Source organism: Eublepharis macularius, chromosome 2, assembly GCF_028583425.1.
Source record: "Eublepharis macularius isolate TG4126 chromosome 2, MPM_Emac_v1.0, whole genome shotgun sequence".
In the NCBI taxonomy this organism is placed as follows: Eukaryota; Metazoa; Chordata; class Lepidosauria; order Squamata; family Eublepharidae; genus Eublepharis; species Eublepharis macularius.
Window position 1 is genome coordinate 122,727,059 of NC_072791.1, and position 16,625 is coordinate 122,743,683.

The 16,625-nt window shown below is 42.2% G+C and overlaps 1 protein-coding gene across 4 annotated transcripts in view; it reads left to right on the plus strand.

Moving 5' to 3' along the window:
* DENND5A (DENN domain containing 5A) overlaps nt 1-16,625 on the plus strand; it is a 128,605-nt gene that overhangs the window by 65,444 nt on the left and 46,536 nt on the right. For 2 of the 4 annotated variants that reach the window (XM_054970840.1, XM_054970841.1), the window contains exons 8-12: nt 1,960-2,194; nt 4,546-4,696; nt 6,299-6,392; nt 8,212-8,319; nt 8,819-8,950. In XM_054970840.1, coding sequence (XP_054826815.1) covers nt 1,960-2,194; nt 4,546-4,696; nt 6,299-6,392; nt 8,212-8,319; nt 8,819-8,950 — 720 coding nt within the window. The remainder of the gene's footprint in view (nt 1-1,959; nt 2,195-4,545; nt 4,697-6,298; nt 6,393-8,211; nt 8,320-8,818; nt 8,951-16,625) is intronic. The other 2 variants (XM_054970842.1, XM_054970843.1) reach the window with 1 other exon arrangement.

Sequence of the window (16,625 nt, forward strand, 5' to 3'; positions counted from 1 at the left end):
ACTTTTCACCTGGCCAACAGTGAGGGGAAAGGTGCAGGAATGTGATGGTGGGGGCGAAGTGTGCTCCTGCCCCTGCCTTGTGCCAGGAATTCCTGGTGCGATGTGGGGGTAATGGGTCTTGCTGGGGGCGCATTTTAATAAAAATTAGCTCCCAATTTAGTATTTGGGGAAAATTTTTACTCAGTCAGCTCCTGGCACAACCTAAGGTATGTGCTACCTCCCTGTGTCTTCCCCATCCTCCTCTTTTGCCCCCAAGTGACCTGGCAACCCTAGCTCTATTTCATCTTCTGGGTTCTCTGCTGCTCTATCCAGTGATAACCTCAAGGAACTGAGGGATGGGTGCTCCTCCTCTCCTCTATGCTGCATATGGGTGGAAAATTGATGTGCTGAGGAGTGGAGAGTGCATCGTGGGATACTAGAGTCTTCTAAAGAGCTTGTAAACTCTTATGTAATTGGCTTACCCATATGCAGAGCTCATGTGTGGCTGCATGGATCTCTGCTTGATGAACTTGAGTTAAAGGTAAGTATAACCAGGGCTTTTTTTCTGGGGGAATGTGGGGGAACGGAGTTCCGGAGCCTCTTGAAAATGTTCACATGGCTGGTGGCCCCTGATCTCCAGACAGAGGGGAGTTTAGATTGCCCTCCGTGCTGCTCAGCAGTGCGGAGGGCTATCTAAACTCCCCTCTGTCTGGAGATCAGGGGGCGGGGCCACCAGCCATGTGAACATTTTCTCTGAGGGCAACCCACTGAGTTCCACCACCTCTTTTCCCAGAAAAAAAGCTCTGAGTATAACCATATTTACTCAGGACTGTATGCTACTGTTTTTTGGTTTATGAATATCTGCAAATTGCTGTTAGAAACTGATTTGGCACTTTTGTTTACTTGCAAAACTGGGAGTGGTTTCAAGGCTTAGCTGCAAAGCCCTCCATAACAAAATCTCATTTTGCAAATTAAGTGATATGAAGGTTTGCCTAACAAAAAATCCATATATTTAGTACTGTGGTACTCTCTCTGTGATTTGTGGAATGCCACATTCACAATTACCATCAACCAGAAGAGGCGCATGAGTATAGAATACTCTTTCTGCCACCTCACCAAACACACCTACAATAATGTAAGATATACCGTATTAGTATTAAATATGCAACTATAACCTTTTGAATTACCAGATTACTTCTGAATTTGTAGGGTAGGGTTGCATCTCCTCACCACTGCTGAATGTTAGCCACCTTGTGTATCTGGAGTGAGTTGAAGGGTTTTGCTCCTGGCCTTTTCAGTTTCTCCTCAGCATGAGGAACAGCAGCTCAGGCTACAGAGTGAGATTACCAAGGTTTCTGGAGGAGAGCAAACTGGCTGTGGAGAAAGGGGAGTAAAACCACCACTACTCCACTTTGGCCAGCTTGCTTTTTTCCTCGGTTGGTGCCATGATGCTGCTAGTGGTGGCTGTAGTCTCTGTTGCCTTCAGCCAACTTGTTCTCCTCTGCTGCTGCCAGATTGCTGGGATGAGACTATAGAGGTTTCCAAGAAGGGTAAGGGTTTGATGGAAAGGATAGACCTTTACTTCCATCCTTGGCATGAAGCCCACATATCAGGGAGGTTTGCAGCTTACCTCTCCTTCAGTCCTTATGGAGGCAGCTATTTAAAGGTGGGAACCACCTGCCAACCACAAGCCCTACAGTGTAATGGTTCTGCTTGCTTTCTTGGAATATGAGGAATAAGAGTAGGTGTGTCATATGGGGAATGGTGCCCAGAAGAACCACAAATGGCATGCCAAAGAGCCACATGTGGCTCCCAAGTTAGTATTGCTGATTTAATATATCTTTGTTTCAAAATTGTCCATGTATTAAAATACATAAGTTAAAAAATGAAGTTATGTAGACAGATCAAAATTTTTACACGTTCTTCTTTAGCAGTTATTATTCTAGAAGATACATAAACATTTTTCTCTTAAATCACTAGGCATCATTCTTGTCTGACCAGCCTGAACCTTACTTGCCTTTCCTCTCAAGATTTTTGGAGACCCAGATGTTTGCTTCTTTTATCGACAATAAGATTATGTGCCATGATGATGATGACAAAGATCCTATTTTGAGAGTGTTTGATTCTAGAGTGGATAAAATTAGACTACTAAATGTTCGCACACCAACTTTGCGCACATCGATGTATCAAAAGTGCACTACCATTGATGAGGCTGGTAAGGGCTTAAAACACTTAAAAGGGACTATAGCTGTTTCTATTAATAATACTGAGATTATGTTCAAATATGAACATGCAAAAGAGCGGTTGATAGATAACGGCTCCCAGACTCACCTGGGGGCCTGAGTTGCAGGCGATGCGGGGGGAGGTGAGTGGGGAAGCGGCATGGGGGCCGCCATGTTGAGGAGGGGCGGGGAGTGTCCAGGGGCCAGGTGATTCTGCCCAGGCACATCCGGCGTGGGCCCCGGGCCAAGTGCTGAGGGGCGGGGATCAGCCATCCGACCCGGGGCCCACGCTGGATGTGCCTGGGCAGAATCACCTGGCCCCTGGACACTCCCCGCCCCTCCTCAACATGGCGGCCCCCATGACGCTTCCCCACTCACCTCCCCCCGCATCGCCTGCAACTCAGGCCCCCAGGTGAGTCCGGGAGCCATTATTTGCAGGCGAGTGCTAACTGGGGGGAGGAGAGCGGGGAGGGGGCATGGCGACAAGAAACACACGGACACAGTGCTGGAGGTAAAGAGGCCACAACTTTATTGAAATTACAGCTCAGGGAGCAAAGGCGTGCATAGGGCACAGATCCGAGCATCGGCTGACCCGTCTGCCAAGCCGATGAATCACACGCCCCCTCAGACCCCTGCTGAGGGGGGGAACCATGGGATGACAGTCAGTGGGATGCCAGGTGGGTGTACACCCCTGTGTGGATCATCCCCTGTCACCTGGGAGTGAGGCGGACTGACAGCCCCCGTCTGGGCATGCACCGGCCATTCCTCACTCCCCAGACCCCTTATGGGGATCCCCATAATAGGGAAACTGAGCCTGAGGGCCCTGTTTCCCCCCAAACGGATCGGTGCCCAATGCCCCAATCCGCCACAAGAGCCACAAAATGGCTCACCACCAACGCTCCAAGAGCTGCAAAACCAAAACAAGCGGGCCCCTCAGTGTCCTACAGCCACACATCCAGACCCCAGCTGGAAGGGCAACACCAGGCAAGAACCATCACCGTACCACGATAGCTGACCAGGGAAGAATCACCCCATGGGACTCCACTGGTCGCCCCTCAGCCACTGCCCCCTGCATCCTGTTCAATTGGGGCAGGGCGCCGTGAAACTCTCTAGCCCATTGTTCAAGGAGGCTCATCCTGAGCCGGAGCCCCTTGAGGAACCCCCTGGTGGTCCTGAAGAACTGCAGGATGCCTACGTGGTCGCTGCTAGGATCCACTGTGCTGGTGCACCCCCTCCAGGACCTGGCCACCTTGTCACCACAGGACCTGGCCATCGCCGTCCTCTCTGGCAATTCTGTACCAGGCTGGGCCTCGGGTGGTAAGGGCTTAAACCACTTAAAAGGGAATATAGCTGTTTCTATTAATAATACTGAGATTATGTTCAAATATGAACATGCAAAAGAGCAGTTGATAAATGTAGGGTCCTCAAAAATTATAGTGATTAATGATACTGGCCTATATCCAATCAGTTCTGAAGATAAAAGGGCACAAAAGAAGAGAGTGACTTCTGCCAATTCTTCTGCTCACTGAGCCTCTGAAGAAATTTTGTTCCTGGGGGCAGTGGACCTTCAGGAACAGCATAGGGAATAAAGTGGGGGTCTGTAGCAGGAGAGGGAAATCAGCAGAATTTGCCACCTCCTATTCAGAAAGCTTAATGTGTGGTTGGATATAGGCCACTATTTGAAATACTGCCTGTACAGTCCAAAGCAGAGTTACATGCTTCTAAGTCCATTGAAGTCTATGGGCTGAAGAAAGGTGAAACTGTGGTTGTTGTGGGTTTTCCGGGCTGTATTGCCGTGGTCTTGGCATTGTAGTTCCTGACGTTTCGCCAGCAGCTGTGGCTGGCATCTTCAGAGGTGTAGCACCAAAAGACAGAGATCTCTCAGTGTCACAAAGATGAAACTCTTTTAAGAATTGGATTATAAGGAGCAAAAGTAAAGATCTTCATGATAACACTAAGTTCTTCAATTGCAGCATCACTGAGCTAGGTTTCTTGGTTTTTATCTTAGACTTGTTTTAGTGGGATTCATTTTTGGATTATCCTTTGACTTTTTTCTTGGCTTAGATTGTTATCTTCTTAGACTGATTTGGACTATTTAATGTTTCTCCCCTCATCTATGGCCCTTAAGATTATACTTAAGCACTCTTTACATTGTCGCGCTAAACTCTTCAGTATCAGTGGGCATTACCTTGGTCTTTTTTGTCTGGTGGTGGTTCTTCTTTCCTTTTACTTTGAACAGGATACATTTTTTTAAATTGTAGGAACCAGTCGCATTTTGGGTCTAAATTAACATACAGCCCTCCCTCAGAATAATGAGTTTTAAGAGGTGTTTGTTTTTCTTCAGAGAAAGCTATTGAATTAAGGCTGGCAAAAATAGATCATACTGCAGTGCATCCCCACTTGCTCGATATGAAAATTGGCCAAGGAAAATATGAACCTGGATTTTTTCCTAAGCTCCAGTCTGATGTGCTTTCTACAGGACCAGCAAGCAACAAGTGAGTAAACTGAGGTTGGAAGATATTATATGTACCAAATTGAGTGATTTGGATCCATGTGTCCTTTATAATTGTGATCAGCAGTAATAGCTATGGGACAGCCTTTGTCTTATCCTCAGTATATGATTTAGAACAGTTTATCAGAGCTCTTCCCATTCAGAGTACCATAAGGAGGCAGCTTTGTTCTCAATGTGCTTCCCTTTACAAGAGAAAATGCTTGAAGCTGCAAACAAGAACTGCAAAGAAAAGGGAGGAAGAAGAAATCAAGCACCAGGCAACTCTTCCAGTAAAAAACAGGATGGGAACAATATACTAAGAGACAGACTACTTAAACATGTAGAAATAGAATGAGTCCACTGGTCTCCTCATTGATGTTGCCAATAAATACCCATTATCATGCTGCCACTAGAAACAGAATTGATCAGCTCAGCTATGAATCAATGATTGATAAGACAGGATATGTAAAAACTTGGCAAGAAATTCAAGCTCAAGGCAAAAATATCCCATGGCTGATGTATCTCCAAACATTATCAAGGCTAAAAGAACAAACTCTTAAAGAAGGCGGTAGGTTAAGAGAAAAAACAGAATTTGAATTATTAATATCTAGAGATCCGAAGCACCTGTTAGGGAAAATTTATAAAATTTTATTTCAATACCATACAGAAATGGAACAAGTTAAAACATGTATGATAAAATGGATGGAAAATTTTGGAGAAACTATTTTGATGAACCTATGGGAAGATCTGTGGACTAAGGATATAAAATGTACAGGCTGTCAGTTACTAAGAGAGAATTGGTACAAAATGTTTTTTAGATGGTACACTACTCCCAAAGACATTGTGAGAATCAGTAAGGGTTATAGTGGACAGTGCTGGAAATGTCAGTGCATGGATGCAACATTTTATCATATGTGGTAAACATGTAAGAAAACATGAAAATATTGGATAAAGGTACATGAAGAGATGCAGAAGTTTTTCAAACTCAGATTTGAGCTAATCCACAAAGCATGCTATTAAACATCTTACCAAATAATGTCAGAAAGGAACAAGGAGACCTTTTCCATTACATGGTGACAGCAGCAAGAGTGCTATATGCAGTGAAATGGAAAGTAGATATGTGCCCTGATGTGTCAGAGTGGATAGATAAGATCTTTGAATATGCATCAATGGCCAAATTAACTACTTATGTACATAATAGACCAATAGCTGAATTCTGGGGAAAAATGGAAGGATTTGTTTGACTATTTAGGCCAAAATTAAGATTAATTAAGGTAACAGCACAAAGATAAGAAGATAAAACACAGGGAAATGATTAACCAAAATAGTTGATATTAAAGTTTGTATAAGTAACCAAGGAGAGTTTGTGTAAGTAACCAAGGAGAGCCCTGTTGTTACAAAAAATTTCAACCTCCAGTATTTTCAGCTGTATCTAGTAGGAGAGATGCTGCACAGAACTGACAGTATATGTTTATGGCTAAACTATAGTAGATGACACCATTTTTAACATTTTATTGTCATTGTTTATGATCCAAGGTGGACCCCTACATTTTATTTCAATTTCTAAGCTAATATATCTTAAAGAATGCTTTTCTTAATTTTCTAGATGGACCAAGAGAAATGCACCAGCACAGTGGAGGCGGAAAGATAGGCAGAAACAACACACAGAGCACCTTCGTCTTGACAATGATCAGAGAGAGGTAAAAACTGTTCTGTAACTAAAATACTAAATTTTAATGCCTTTCTTTATATAACTGGATCAGATGTTCCCAGTATCCGTCCCTGGATAATATGTGTTGCTCATGATCACTACTTTATACCTGTTCGAGTTCTTGTGTGGACTGAGAGCTAAGCTACAAGAGACGAATTACACGGGGACAAACACGTGAAGGGAGTCGCAATGTTAGCTGGGAAGCTGAATTTTAAAAGAGATTGGAAGGCTTTGTTAATTTCCCCTCTCTACAGAGCCAGGGAGATCACTGCTCAGAGGGTTTGTTAATTTCCTCTTTGCCTCCCTAAGGCTCTGTCAGTTTCGCCTCCCCTTCTAGGAGGTGAACAGGAAATAAACCCTCTGAGGAGGGATCTCTCTGGCTCTGTAGAGAGGGAAAATTGACAGAGCCTTCTGATCTCTTTTAAAACTCAGCTTCCCAGCTAACATTGCAACTCCTTTCACGTGCTCCTCCTCGTGTAATTTGTCTCTTGTAGCTTAGCTCTTAGACTGGAGTAACTTTGCATAGGATTACATTGCTTGTCTTTTAAGAAGTCTGCTTGTTGCAACACAATAGGATTTCTTTTTTCATTGTTAGTAACTGAGTGTGAGCAATAGAACACCATGTTTTAATTAAAGTTCTCACTAATAGAAATTTAGAACATAAAAAGTATTTGTATTAAATGAAATATTGCATTTTTGAAATGTTGTACTTCAGTACTGGCTGCTAAAAAGTAATGGGTATACTTGGGTATTTTTAATTTTGAAGAATAAAATAGAATAATTTTGCATATTAGGGTAAAGGCATAACTTCAGATATCAGATTTATGGATCCTTAAACTTGTTTGGTAAATGAATGTGTAGATATTTACTGATATTATCATTGATCATCAATATATTACCTAGTTACTGTGAAAATATTATTAGTCATTCTCACTAAATCAAGGCAATTAAACTAGAATAATGAATGTATTATTTTTGGCCAAAATCTGTTATACTGTAAACTGGGGGAAAGTAATAAATTTCCTCCCAAGTATTTATTTATTTATTTATTTAATTCAATTTATATTCCGCCCTCCCCACATCAGAAGGCTCAGGGTGGATTACAATCAATATAGTAATTTAAAATATATATAACTTTAAAACCAATAAAACCACATAAATATTTAAAACACACAGCAGCAGGCTTCTCCAATAACCACCACCCAACCATCTCCAAATTATTTAACAGGCTGGGTGGGCAGGGGGGGGACATGTTTTTCTCTAGTCGGCTGGTGGGGAGGCCCAACCAGCATCAACCATACGCCTGGTGGAACAGCTCCATCTTGCAGGCCCGGCAGAAGGATAACAAATCCAGCCGGGCCCTAGTCTCTTTAGACAGAGCATTCCACCAGGTTGGAGCCAGGATTGAAAAGGCTCTGGCCCTGGTCAACACTAGGTGGGCCTCCCTGTGGCCAGGGACCATTAACAGCTGTTTGTCGCTGGATTGAAGTGACAAACAGAGCCTCTGGGGCTCATATAGGGGCTCATATTGCAAAGTTCTGTGACTTTAAGTCTTACCTTCCTTCTGCTTTGATTTTGTCTTGTATTTATTTATTTGTTCCTTGCTGTGTTTAAATTTCTCTTAATTTATAAATTGTGTTGTATTGTTTGTTATCACTTTAGGAAGTTACAAGCCATTTTACAGACCCTGTCCTGTATTTGCATGTGTGCTTTTATTATTTCTTGCCTGTCTACCATTCAGTTATTTAACATGAGCTGTTTAATTTTTTTTGTTTTGTTTTGTTTTGCTATTTTCCCTGTCTTGCCAGCACCTGGATTTTGTTTTGCCAGAGCTTCAGTTGCAGTTATGTTTAAACTTGGACCAGCATGATTGGCCTTTCTTGCACTCTATTAAATCTGTTTCAGAGCTTTACCTGGTATGTTGTGTATGTTTAGGAGTGTGTGTGTGTTTGAGGTGTGATATAACATATTTCATCAATGAGCACATAGTTTGTGGTTATGGTACATTATGTACAAAGTGTATTTCAGAGTAAAGAGGCTGGAGAATTATTTTTCTTGATAGAGACCTAGAATAATCTAATTAATGTGTTATCTCCAACATACTGGATTTTGTAAGTGTAGGTTTGCGTATCAGAGAATATTTTAATATGTGAAATTCTTCAAGTTTTTGTTGTTGTGAAATAGCACTAGCAAGGTTTTTAAAACAGAGTTTAAGTTTCAATGAAATAAAAAAGCTTTAGGTCCTCATGGTATATCAAGCCACATTATTTTATGAGATGGGAAATTATATTTCTGGATATGATGGTAGCAAGAGAACAAAAGGGAAAATTCTTCAGGAATGTCTACCTCTTCTTAGCTATTTTTTTTAAAAGTTGAGCCTCAGTATACATTTTGTATTTGCCTATTTTTCTACAGAAGTATATCCAAGAAGCCCGGAATCTGGGCAGCACCATCCGGCAGCCCAAGTTGTCTAATCTCTCACCATCAGTAATTGCACAGACCAACTGGAAATTTGTTGAAGGTTTGCTTAAAGAATGCCGAAATAAGGTATATGTCTTCCTTATTGCATCAGCCTTTTCTGGTGATGTAACCATTATTTATTTGTTTGGCAATTTCCACAAGATCTTATAGGCATGGCCCACCCACAGAACTCTGGTAGCTTTTCCTCAGGATTCCTCATATCTATGTTTGCAAAACATATGCATACTTTTTTGCACGTTTACTCGGAATGCAGTTTCTCTAGTGTTTTCTTCTGCAGGTTGAGAGAGTGGCTTTTTTCTGTTCTTTGACATATGAACTCTTAAAGCGCTTTGAAGAATCCGCCCATCTCCTCCCAGTTCCTCCCTGAAGCTCTTTCCCTTACAGCTCAACTGTGGAAGCTTTCTTGCAAAACGAGCTGAATGCAATCGTACATGTACCAAGTAAAAAAAAAAAATTGAAAAGGAGACAGGTGATTTCAGGCTATGATGATGAAAATGCCCGACCTCCCCTCCAAAACTCTTTTTGTTAGGGACTGTTTGGAGGCTGTCCTGCGACCTAACAGTGCAAAATAAGCACTGGGGATTGTGTGTGGAGGATGAGTTGTCAGAGCGTCTCAGCAAAACACATGCCTAAAGCGGGAAAAGGGCAGGAATGACAGGCTGTGTGGAAACGGCCTTTGTTTATTTATAACATTTATATGCTGCCTTTCCACCCAAATATGGTCTTTACATTAAAAAATGTAAAGCATTTAAATAAAACGTAAAATGTATATATATAAATTCAATAAAAACATATAGACATATAAGTAAACACAAACAGGAAGGAGGGACAATAAGAGTTTATTTGCACTATACCAAATGAAGGAAAAAAGTCTTCATCCACTGATGGAACAAATGACAGGAGACAGATGAATCTCCCTGAGGAGGGAGTTCCAAAGTTTCAGCACTATGGCTGAGAAGGCCATTTATCAGGTTGCACCTAACCAGCCTCTGATGGCAAGGGCAGCCGAGGCTAGGCCTCCAAAGATGACTGCTGTGGATAGGTAGGTTTATATGGAAGAAGGTGGTCTTTAAGTTGTACTGATCCCAAACCGTATCAAACTTTAAAGGTCAATTACCAGCACTTTTAATTGGGCTCAGAAGTAAATTGGGAGCCAGTTTAGATGGAAGAAGACTGGAGTGATATAGTCCCTATAATCCACTCCAATCAATGTTCTGGCCACAGAAGCATCTGTGCAGTCTTCAAGGGCAGTCTCAGGTAGCGCGCATTGCAGTAATCTAATGTAGTAAATATCAACTTCCCTGCTACGCTATGTTTTACTAGTGAAGAAACAAACGTTTATAAGATTTCAAGTTTTCATATTAACATAACAGTAAAATTTTATTTTGTATACATCTATTTTGAGTGGAAGATGTGTATGTGTTATGATTCAATATGGTATAATTGGGACATTTATTTTAACATTCTTTTTTTACCAGTAAGCTGTTCATTCTTAATAATACCCAACAGACAATTAATGCTATACAAATGGAAATAGTTCATATACAGTTAACAGTACCGAAATCTGAAATTACATGCTAATGGAAATTCAAGAAACTCTTGTTCTGGAAGATTTGGAATAATATGACAGCCATACAATTGATTTATTGCAAGAAAAACTAATATGTTCATGAAATACTGAAGTGTTAGGCCTACAAGTTGAAGACACATATGTTCTTGTTTGAGATCTCTGTGCTATCACACTAAAGGGAGTTTTGCTTGTTTAGAAACAGCTTTAGAACATTATAGAGCTAAAGCCTAAAAAAGGGAATACTGCCTCTTCCTAGCTGTGCCATATACGTGGGTTGGCCTGAAGAACTAATGGTACTTTCCTGCTAAGGTTGCCGAATCTGGGTTGGAAAATTCCTGGAGGTTTGAGAGTAGAGCTAGGGGAGGGCAGAGGTTAGGGAGAGACCTCAACAGAGTATAATTCCATAGAGTCCAGCCTCCAAAGTCGCCATTTTCTTCAGTGGAACTGATGTCTGTAATCTGGAAATCAGTTTCTGGGAAATCTTCAGGCCCTGACTGGAGGTTAGCAATCCTGCTTCCTACTGTTCTGTTCTAATCAGCTATGAGACTGTTTTTGAAGGGGATTTTCCCCCTCCAGTCATAGTTTGAGAGAGCAATTCTTAGTGTTCCTTTTCTTTTATATCAGCCCTTTTGGCTTAGTCAAGCACTGTAGGCCAATGTTATTACAGATTGCCCTAATTAAGCTCTTGGGACCTGAGTCACAGCCAATGTAGGCATTGCCACTGCCACAACAGTCTCCCGTGCCAATACTACAGCTGCAGGCTTCTTTTAAAATGAGGAGACCTGTTTGCAAAGAGCTTTGGGGATGTGTTAAAATACAAATGAAGCTTTGGATCAGAGCATATGTTTCTGATCGTAATTTTTTTTTAATGTAATATCAAGTACTTTGTTTTTGCCCTATTTTTACCTTGGTTTTTGTCTGTTGGAGCTACAGTTGGTGTAATTCCACTGGGGATCACTTCATAATATTATATAGTTTGCTATGTTAGGGACATGCAGGAGGGAAACCAACTAACTTTTGTTTGTTTTCAGTGCAGTTCCACATTGGGACTGCACACAGACAGGCCTGCCGACCGGAAAAGATTCTTTATCTCTAAAAACAACAGAAGGGGGCGCTCTGCTCCTACGATGCACATGCAGGAGTTTCCTGCCAAATGCAAGTAGGGGGCAGAACACCCCTATTCCCCTCAGTTCTTTTTTCGCTGATGTTAGGAGAAGTTCTCCTTAGCTCTACTCCTCGCTTACTGTGATGTCTTTTGTGTGGTCTCATCATAACTTATTTTTAAGGAAATGTTTACAATATGAAATGAAGATGCCTCTCACTGTGAAACATGATCATTGTCTGCTGCGTCTGGGTGAAATCCACAACGTTTCAGGAGGCAGACTTTGCAAGAGGTACATGCTTCTTGGCTCAAGCGGTGTTATGGGAGAAGGCTCTTCCCGGTTCATATATGCTGGCAGCAAAGATATCTGCCGCACTGAAGCCGTCTACCCACTCAAACCATGAACTTGGGTTCTGAGGTTCAGATCTGGCAGCAAAGATATCTGCCATGATTAAGTCACCAGCCCATTCGAATTGTGAAATCCAGTTCCGAGGGCCAGATCTGGCAGCAAAGTTATCTGCCATGATGGATCTACTAGCCCAATCCAAACTGTCCACTCTGGTTCTGAAGACCTGATCTGGAAGCAAGTTATCTGCCTTGATGGAGCCACCAGCCTATCCTGAACCATGAATTCTGGTTCCGAGGGCCATATCCAGCAGCAAAGTCTTGTGCTGCAATGAAGCTGTCAGCCAATTTGAAAACTCACTCCAGTTCTGAGGGCTGCGCTGATAGCAAAGCTATCTGCTACATTGGAACAGTCAACCCTCTTCGAATCATCAAACCCGGTTCTGAGGGCCACATTTTGAATCTGAATAGGAGGCGCTGATTGCCAGCTCTGACTAACCCATGACGAGCAATTCCCCACCTTCCCTCTCTCTGGAGTCCAGGGAGCATCACACCAGATCTAACTCATTTGGAATGCTCCACCTGATTAAAACCTTGACAACCCTTTGCTGTATAGGTAGAGGACTCTAGTCTGCCTAGGTTTTTCCCCACCTTTACATCCCATTTCAGGAGGGATGAGGGCATTTGCATGCCACTTACTTTGCCTACCTTCACTGTGGAACTGACAGGTTCCTGCAGTTTTCCCAAGAGGGTAGTGAGACAAGGAACAACTAATGAACGCTGGGTCTAGCATTCTTCTGTTTGTCCAGAAAGATTACACCCCGTTATTTTTTCTCTTGAGACTCTGTCACTTTTTCTTCTTCAATCCTGCTTATAGAGACAAGACTATTGATATGTTTTCTGAGTGACCACCCTTGTGTAGACTCCTCTAGAGCAGAAGCCTGTTCTCCTGCCTTCAGTGAGACTAATTATAGTTCACTGGACAGGGGTGTTACTTAAGCCTCCTGAATTGAACCTGAAGAAGAAAACTTGAGGAAGAAAATTGATTCATTTGAAATGTGGTGCTGGAGGAGAGTTCTGCGGATACCATGGACAGCCAAAAAGACGAATAAGTGGGTACTAGATCAAATCAAGCCTGAATTCTCCCTAGAAGCTAAAATGACAAAACAGAGGCTATCATACTTTGGTCACATTATGAGAAGACAAGATTCTCTGGAAAAGTCAATAAAGCTAGGAAAAGTAGAAGGCAATAGAAAAAGAGGAAGACCTAAAACAAGATGGCTTGATTCAATAAAAGAAGCCACGTTGTCCAGTTTGTAGGATCTGAGCAAGTCTGTTAAGGATAGGACATTTTGGAGGTCTTTCATTCATAGGGTCGTCATAGGTCAGAGGCGACTTGATGGCACATAACACACACACCCCTGAATAACTTTATTAAGTTCACTGGTTCATATACGTACCACATCCACTGTTTGTTTGTTACAAGGAGTTTGCACTCATCAGCCTTAAGGAGGCATGCTCCACATCTCTATACATCTCAACCTCAGGAAGGATCTTTGTTCTATATATGGTGAATATTTTCAATAGACGATTCCTTCCCTCAGTTTGGCCTCTGCACCTCAAGTGCTTACCGAGTGTCAGTGGTAGTCCTGTTCCTCCAATCCAGGGCTTCCTAGGTATATCCCTACTGGAAAGAATGGCTACTAGTAGCGTAATCTGCATTGCTACTCTTACCCCTGGTAGAACTATACACTTCATTGGGCCTGAATTCGGTTCCTCTGTGGACAGGATCTTACTCCTGATTATCAGAATCAGGAAAGTTTGATTTCTGACCCATCTCTATGTTACCAAGTGTTACCAATCCATGTTATTAGTTTAGTAACTTACTGGGTCTCATAGCGACCATTACTTCTGACCCATTTCTTTACTCAACTGAGTATAGGGCCACTGTAAATTGGGTTTTACATCACTGTATCCTGGTGATGACCCATCAACAAGCAAAAGCTGTTTACCCCAGGATCTGTATTTAGACTGTTGTCATGGTGGGCCCAAACTGGGAATCTAACCCAAGGGTGCCCATTCAGAAGTTCCTGCTCTGACATTTCTATAACCACGAATACTTCAACATTAGATTGGGGTTCACTTCGTGGCCTTTTCTTCGTTCCGGGTATTTGGATATCTATGGTATTTCACAAAAGAAAAGAAAGAAAAGAAAGAAAGAAAAGAAAGGGAAAGAAAAGAAGAAAAGAAAAAAATCCCTGTACATTACAATGTTCTGACATAGAGCATCCGTTCTTTTCTCCCTGCTTCTGTTGCAGATCTGTTGCACATCAGGAGAGTTCAGACTCCCATGGATAACATCCAGCTCTGCACTATCTAAGAAACAGGGAGGAAAGGCATCACTAACTCCCTGTACAGAGACCACAGCTCTGTGGGTATAGGCTGTAGGAAATAAAGCCCTGCTGCAACAATGCATATGATAGAGAAAGAAAGGAAGGAAGGAAGAAAGGAAGGAAGAAAGAAAACATAGAGTTGGAGGTGCTTTGTGCAACTGTTCACAATCACCATGAATGGGCAAGTAATTTCAAGTATGTCCTGTCCATTTCATCTGTGAATTTCCTCCACCTTGGATTTCCTTGTATTACGAGTACTAAATAATTATGCCCCCTAGTGGGTACTGGATCCCTTCCAAATTCCTTGGACCAGAGGTTTTCTTTGTAGTTCCACTTACTTTCCTGATACAAGGATACTTGCAGAATTTGGATTTTTCTATGCTCACTGCATTCTACTCACCTTTTTTTGTCCATGCCACTTCAGGGACTCTGTCCCAATATTGTTGCCTCTTCCTGATACTACCAGACCTCCTGTGTAGAGGTCAGGTATGGTGGTGGAGAGTGTCCTGAAGTCATATCTGACTTGTGGTGACCGCTGGTGGGGTTTTGGGGGTGAGGGACTGGCAGAGGTGGTTTGCCATTGCCTGCCGCTGTGGCCCTGATCCTCATTGGAGGTCTCCCATCTGGTTGCTGGCCAGGGCTGACCCTGCGTAGCTTTTGAGATCTGATGAGCTCAGGCTCACCTGGGCTATCCAGGTAAGGACAACAAATTTAAACATTGCATGAATATATAGCTTCATACTACATAATTAAAAACTAATCCTTATTTCATGATGGACTATAATGTATCTTAAATAGAAAACTATCTTTAGATAGATTTTTCCTCAAAAACATTTTATTAAAAAAATCTGATTTAAATTAAAAAATCTGATTTTTAAATTTTTTTAAAAAATAATTGTTTTTTTATCCACCCTGGCAGTCTGAACTATAGCACATTTGCTGTTATAATAAGACCAGCTGTGAACATCCATTGCAGTGTCAGATTTTCACTATGGTTCTTTTATAATAATTATCTGCTGTAGCAAGCAAGAAAACTGAGTGCACTGAAATGAATAGATGCATTAGGTAAGCCTAGAATAAGATTTATACGTGATCACTTCTGATTAAAGAGAGGTCTTAATTGTTACTGCTGAGATTATGAATGATTGAATCTTAACTGCTGAAGAACAATGAAACAGTGGGGAGGAGCTGAGACAGAGGCTAGTGTCCATTCCTACCCATTTTGTAAGTCCTTGTAATTTATTTAATAATACAATATTTCTGTCCTGCCTTTCCAGCTCCATGTGGAGATCCTCAAGGCAGCTAATAGTAACAATCAAAGTAAATATAATAATAGAGTAAAACTGAACATTATTAACCAAAATACAACAACAGCATAAGCACACCAACATAAATACAACAAAAATTCCAGCCGGGTTACTGGGTATTCCAAAGCCTGGATGCTACATCTGGTGGATTCATATATGAATACCCTTCCTGGGAATAGCTTTCATCTAAGGAATTCTCTTACCAGTGCATCAAGAACAAGGTTGTCAGAATATTTCCTACTCCCTGAAGCAGCAGCTTCATATCTGTGTCATAGTGTGGAACAGCCTTTATGGGTACAGACTGCTGGCATGGGAATGGGACCAAGCTCTGATCTGCTGCTGCAAGAGAGTGGTCTGAGGCTGACAGGGGAGGGGAGGAAGAAGCACGCCGAGTGGCTTCCCATCCCATTCTACCCCGCCTTCCTCCTCTGCTCTAAAAGAGCCCCTTGAAACTGCTGCTGTCAACGGCAGCCACCTTTTAAACTCTGTAGTTTGGGAATCCTGACTTGCTTCTTTCTTCAGTATTCTCTATGGAATTCTCTGGTTTGATACTGGGATTCAGTGATCCAGCACTGGGAATCTCTGGTATGACAACAATAAGCTTGCAAGGGAGGGGAAGCCACAGAGTTTAAAAGGCTTGGAAGTGTTTCCTCTGTAGGAAACAATGGGAGAATGGCTGTGGGGGGGAGGCAGCTTGTTCAAGGCTATAGAGTTGGGCTCTGGGGCCTAATCCTCCTGAAACTTGTGGGTCCTTAGTGGACAGTCAGGAGTAGGTTCCTTGCAAATTTGATGGAGATAGCTTAAAAATGCCCCACCCCCAGCCTCCCAGATATTATTCACCATAGGAAATAATGGCTGGTTAAATCCAGGATTCTTTAACCAAGATCAGAGAATTTGACCTGGATTTTAGGGAGCCCAGATTTCCCCCTTGAAACCCAGATCTGGATTACACAGATTTGTTTTGGTGCACACCCCTAGTTTAATTTCCACAGACAGCATCCTTGGCTGAATGACTTTCCTAACA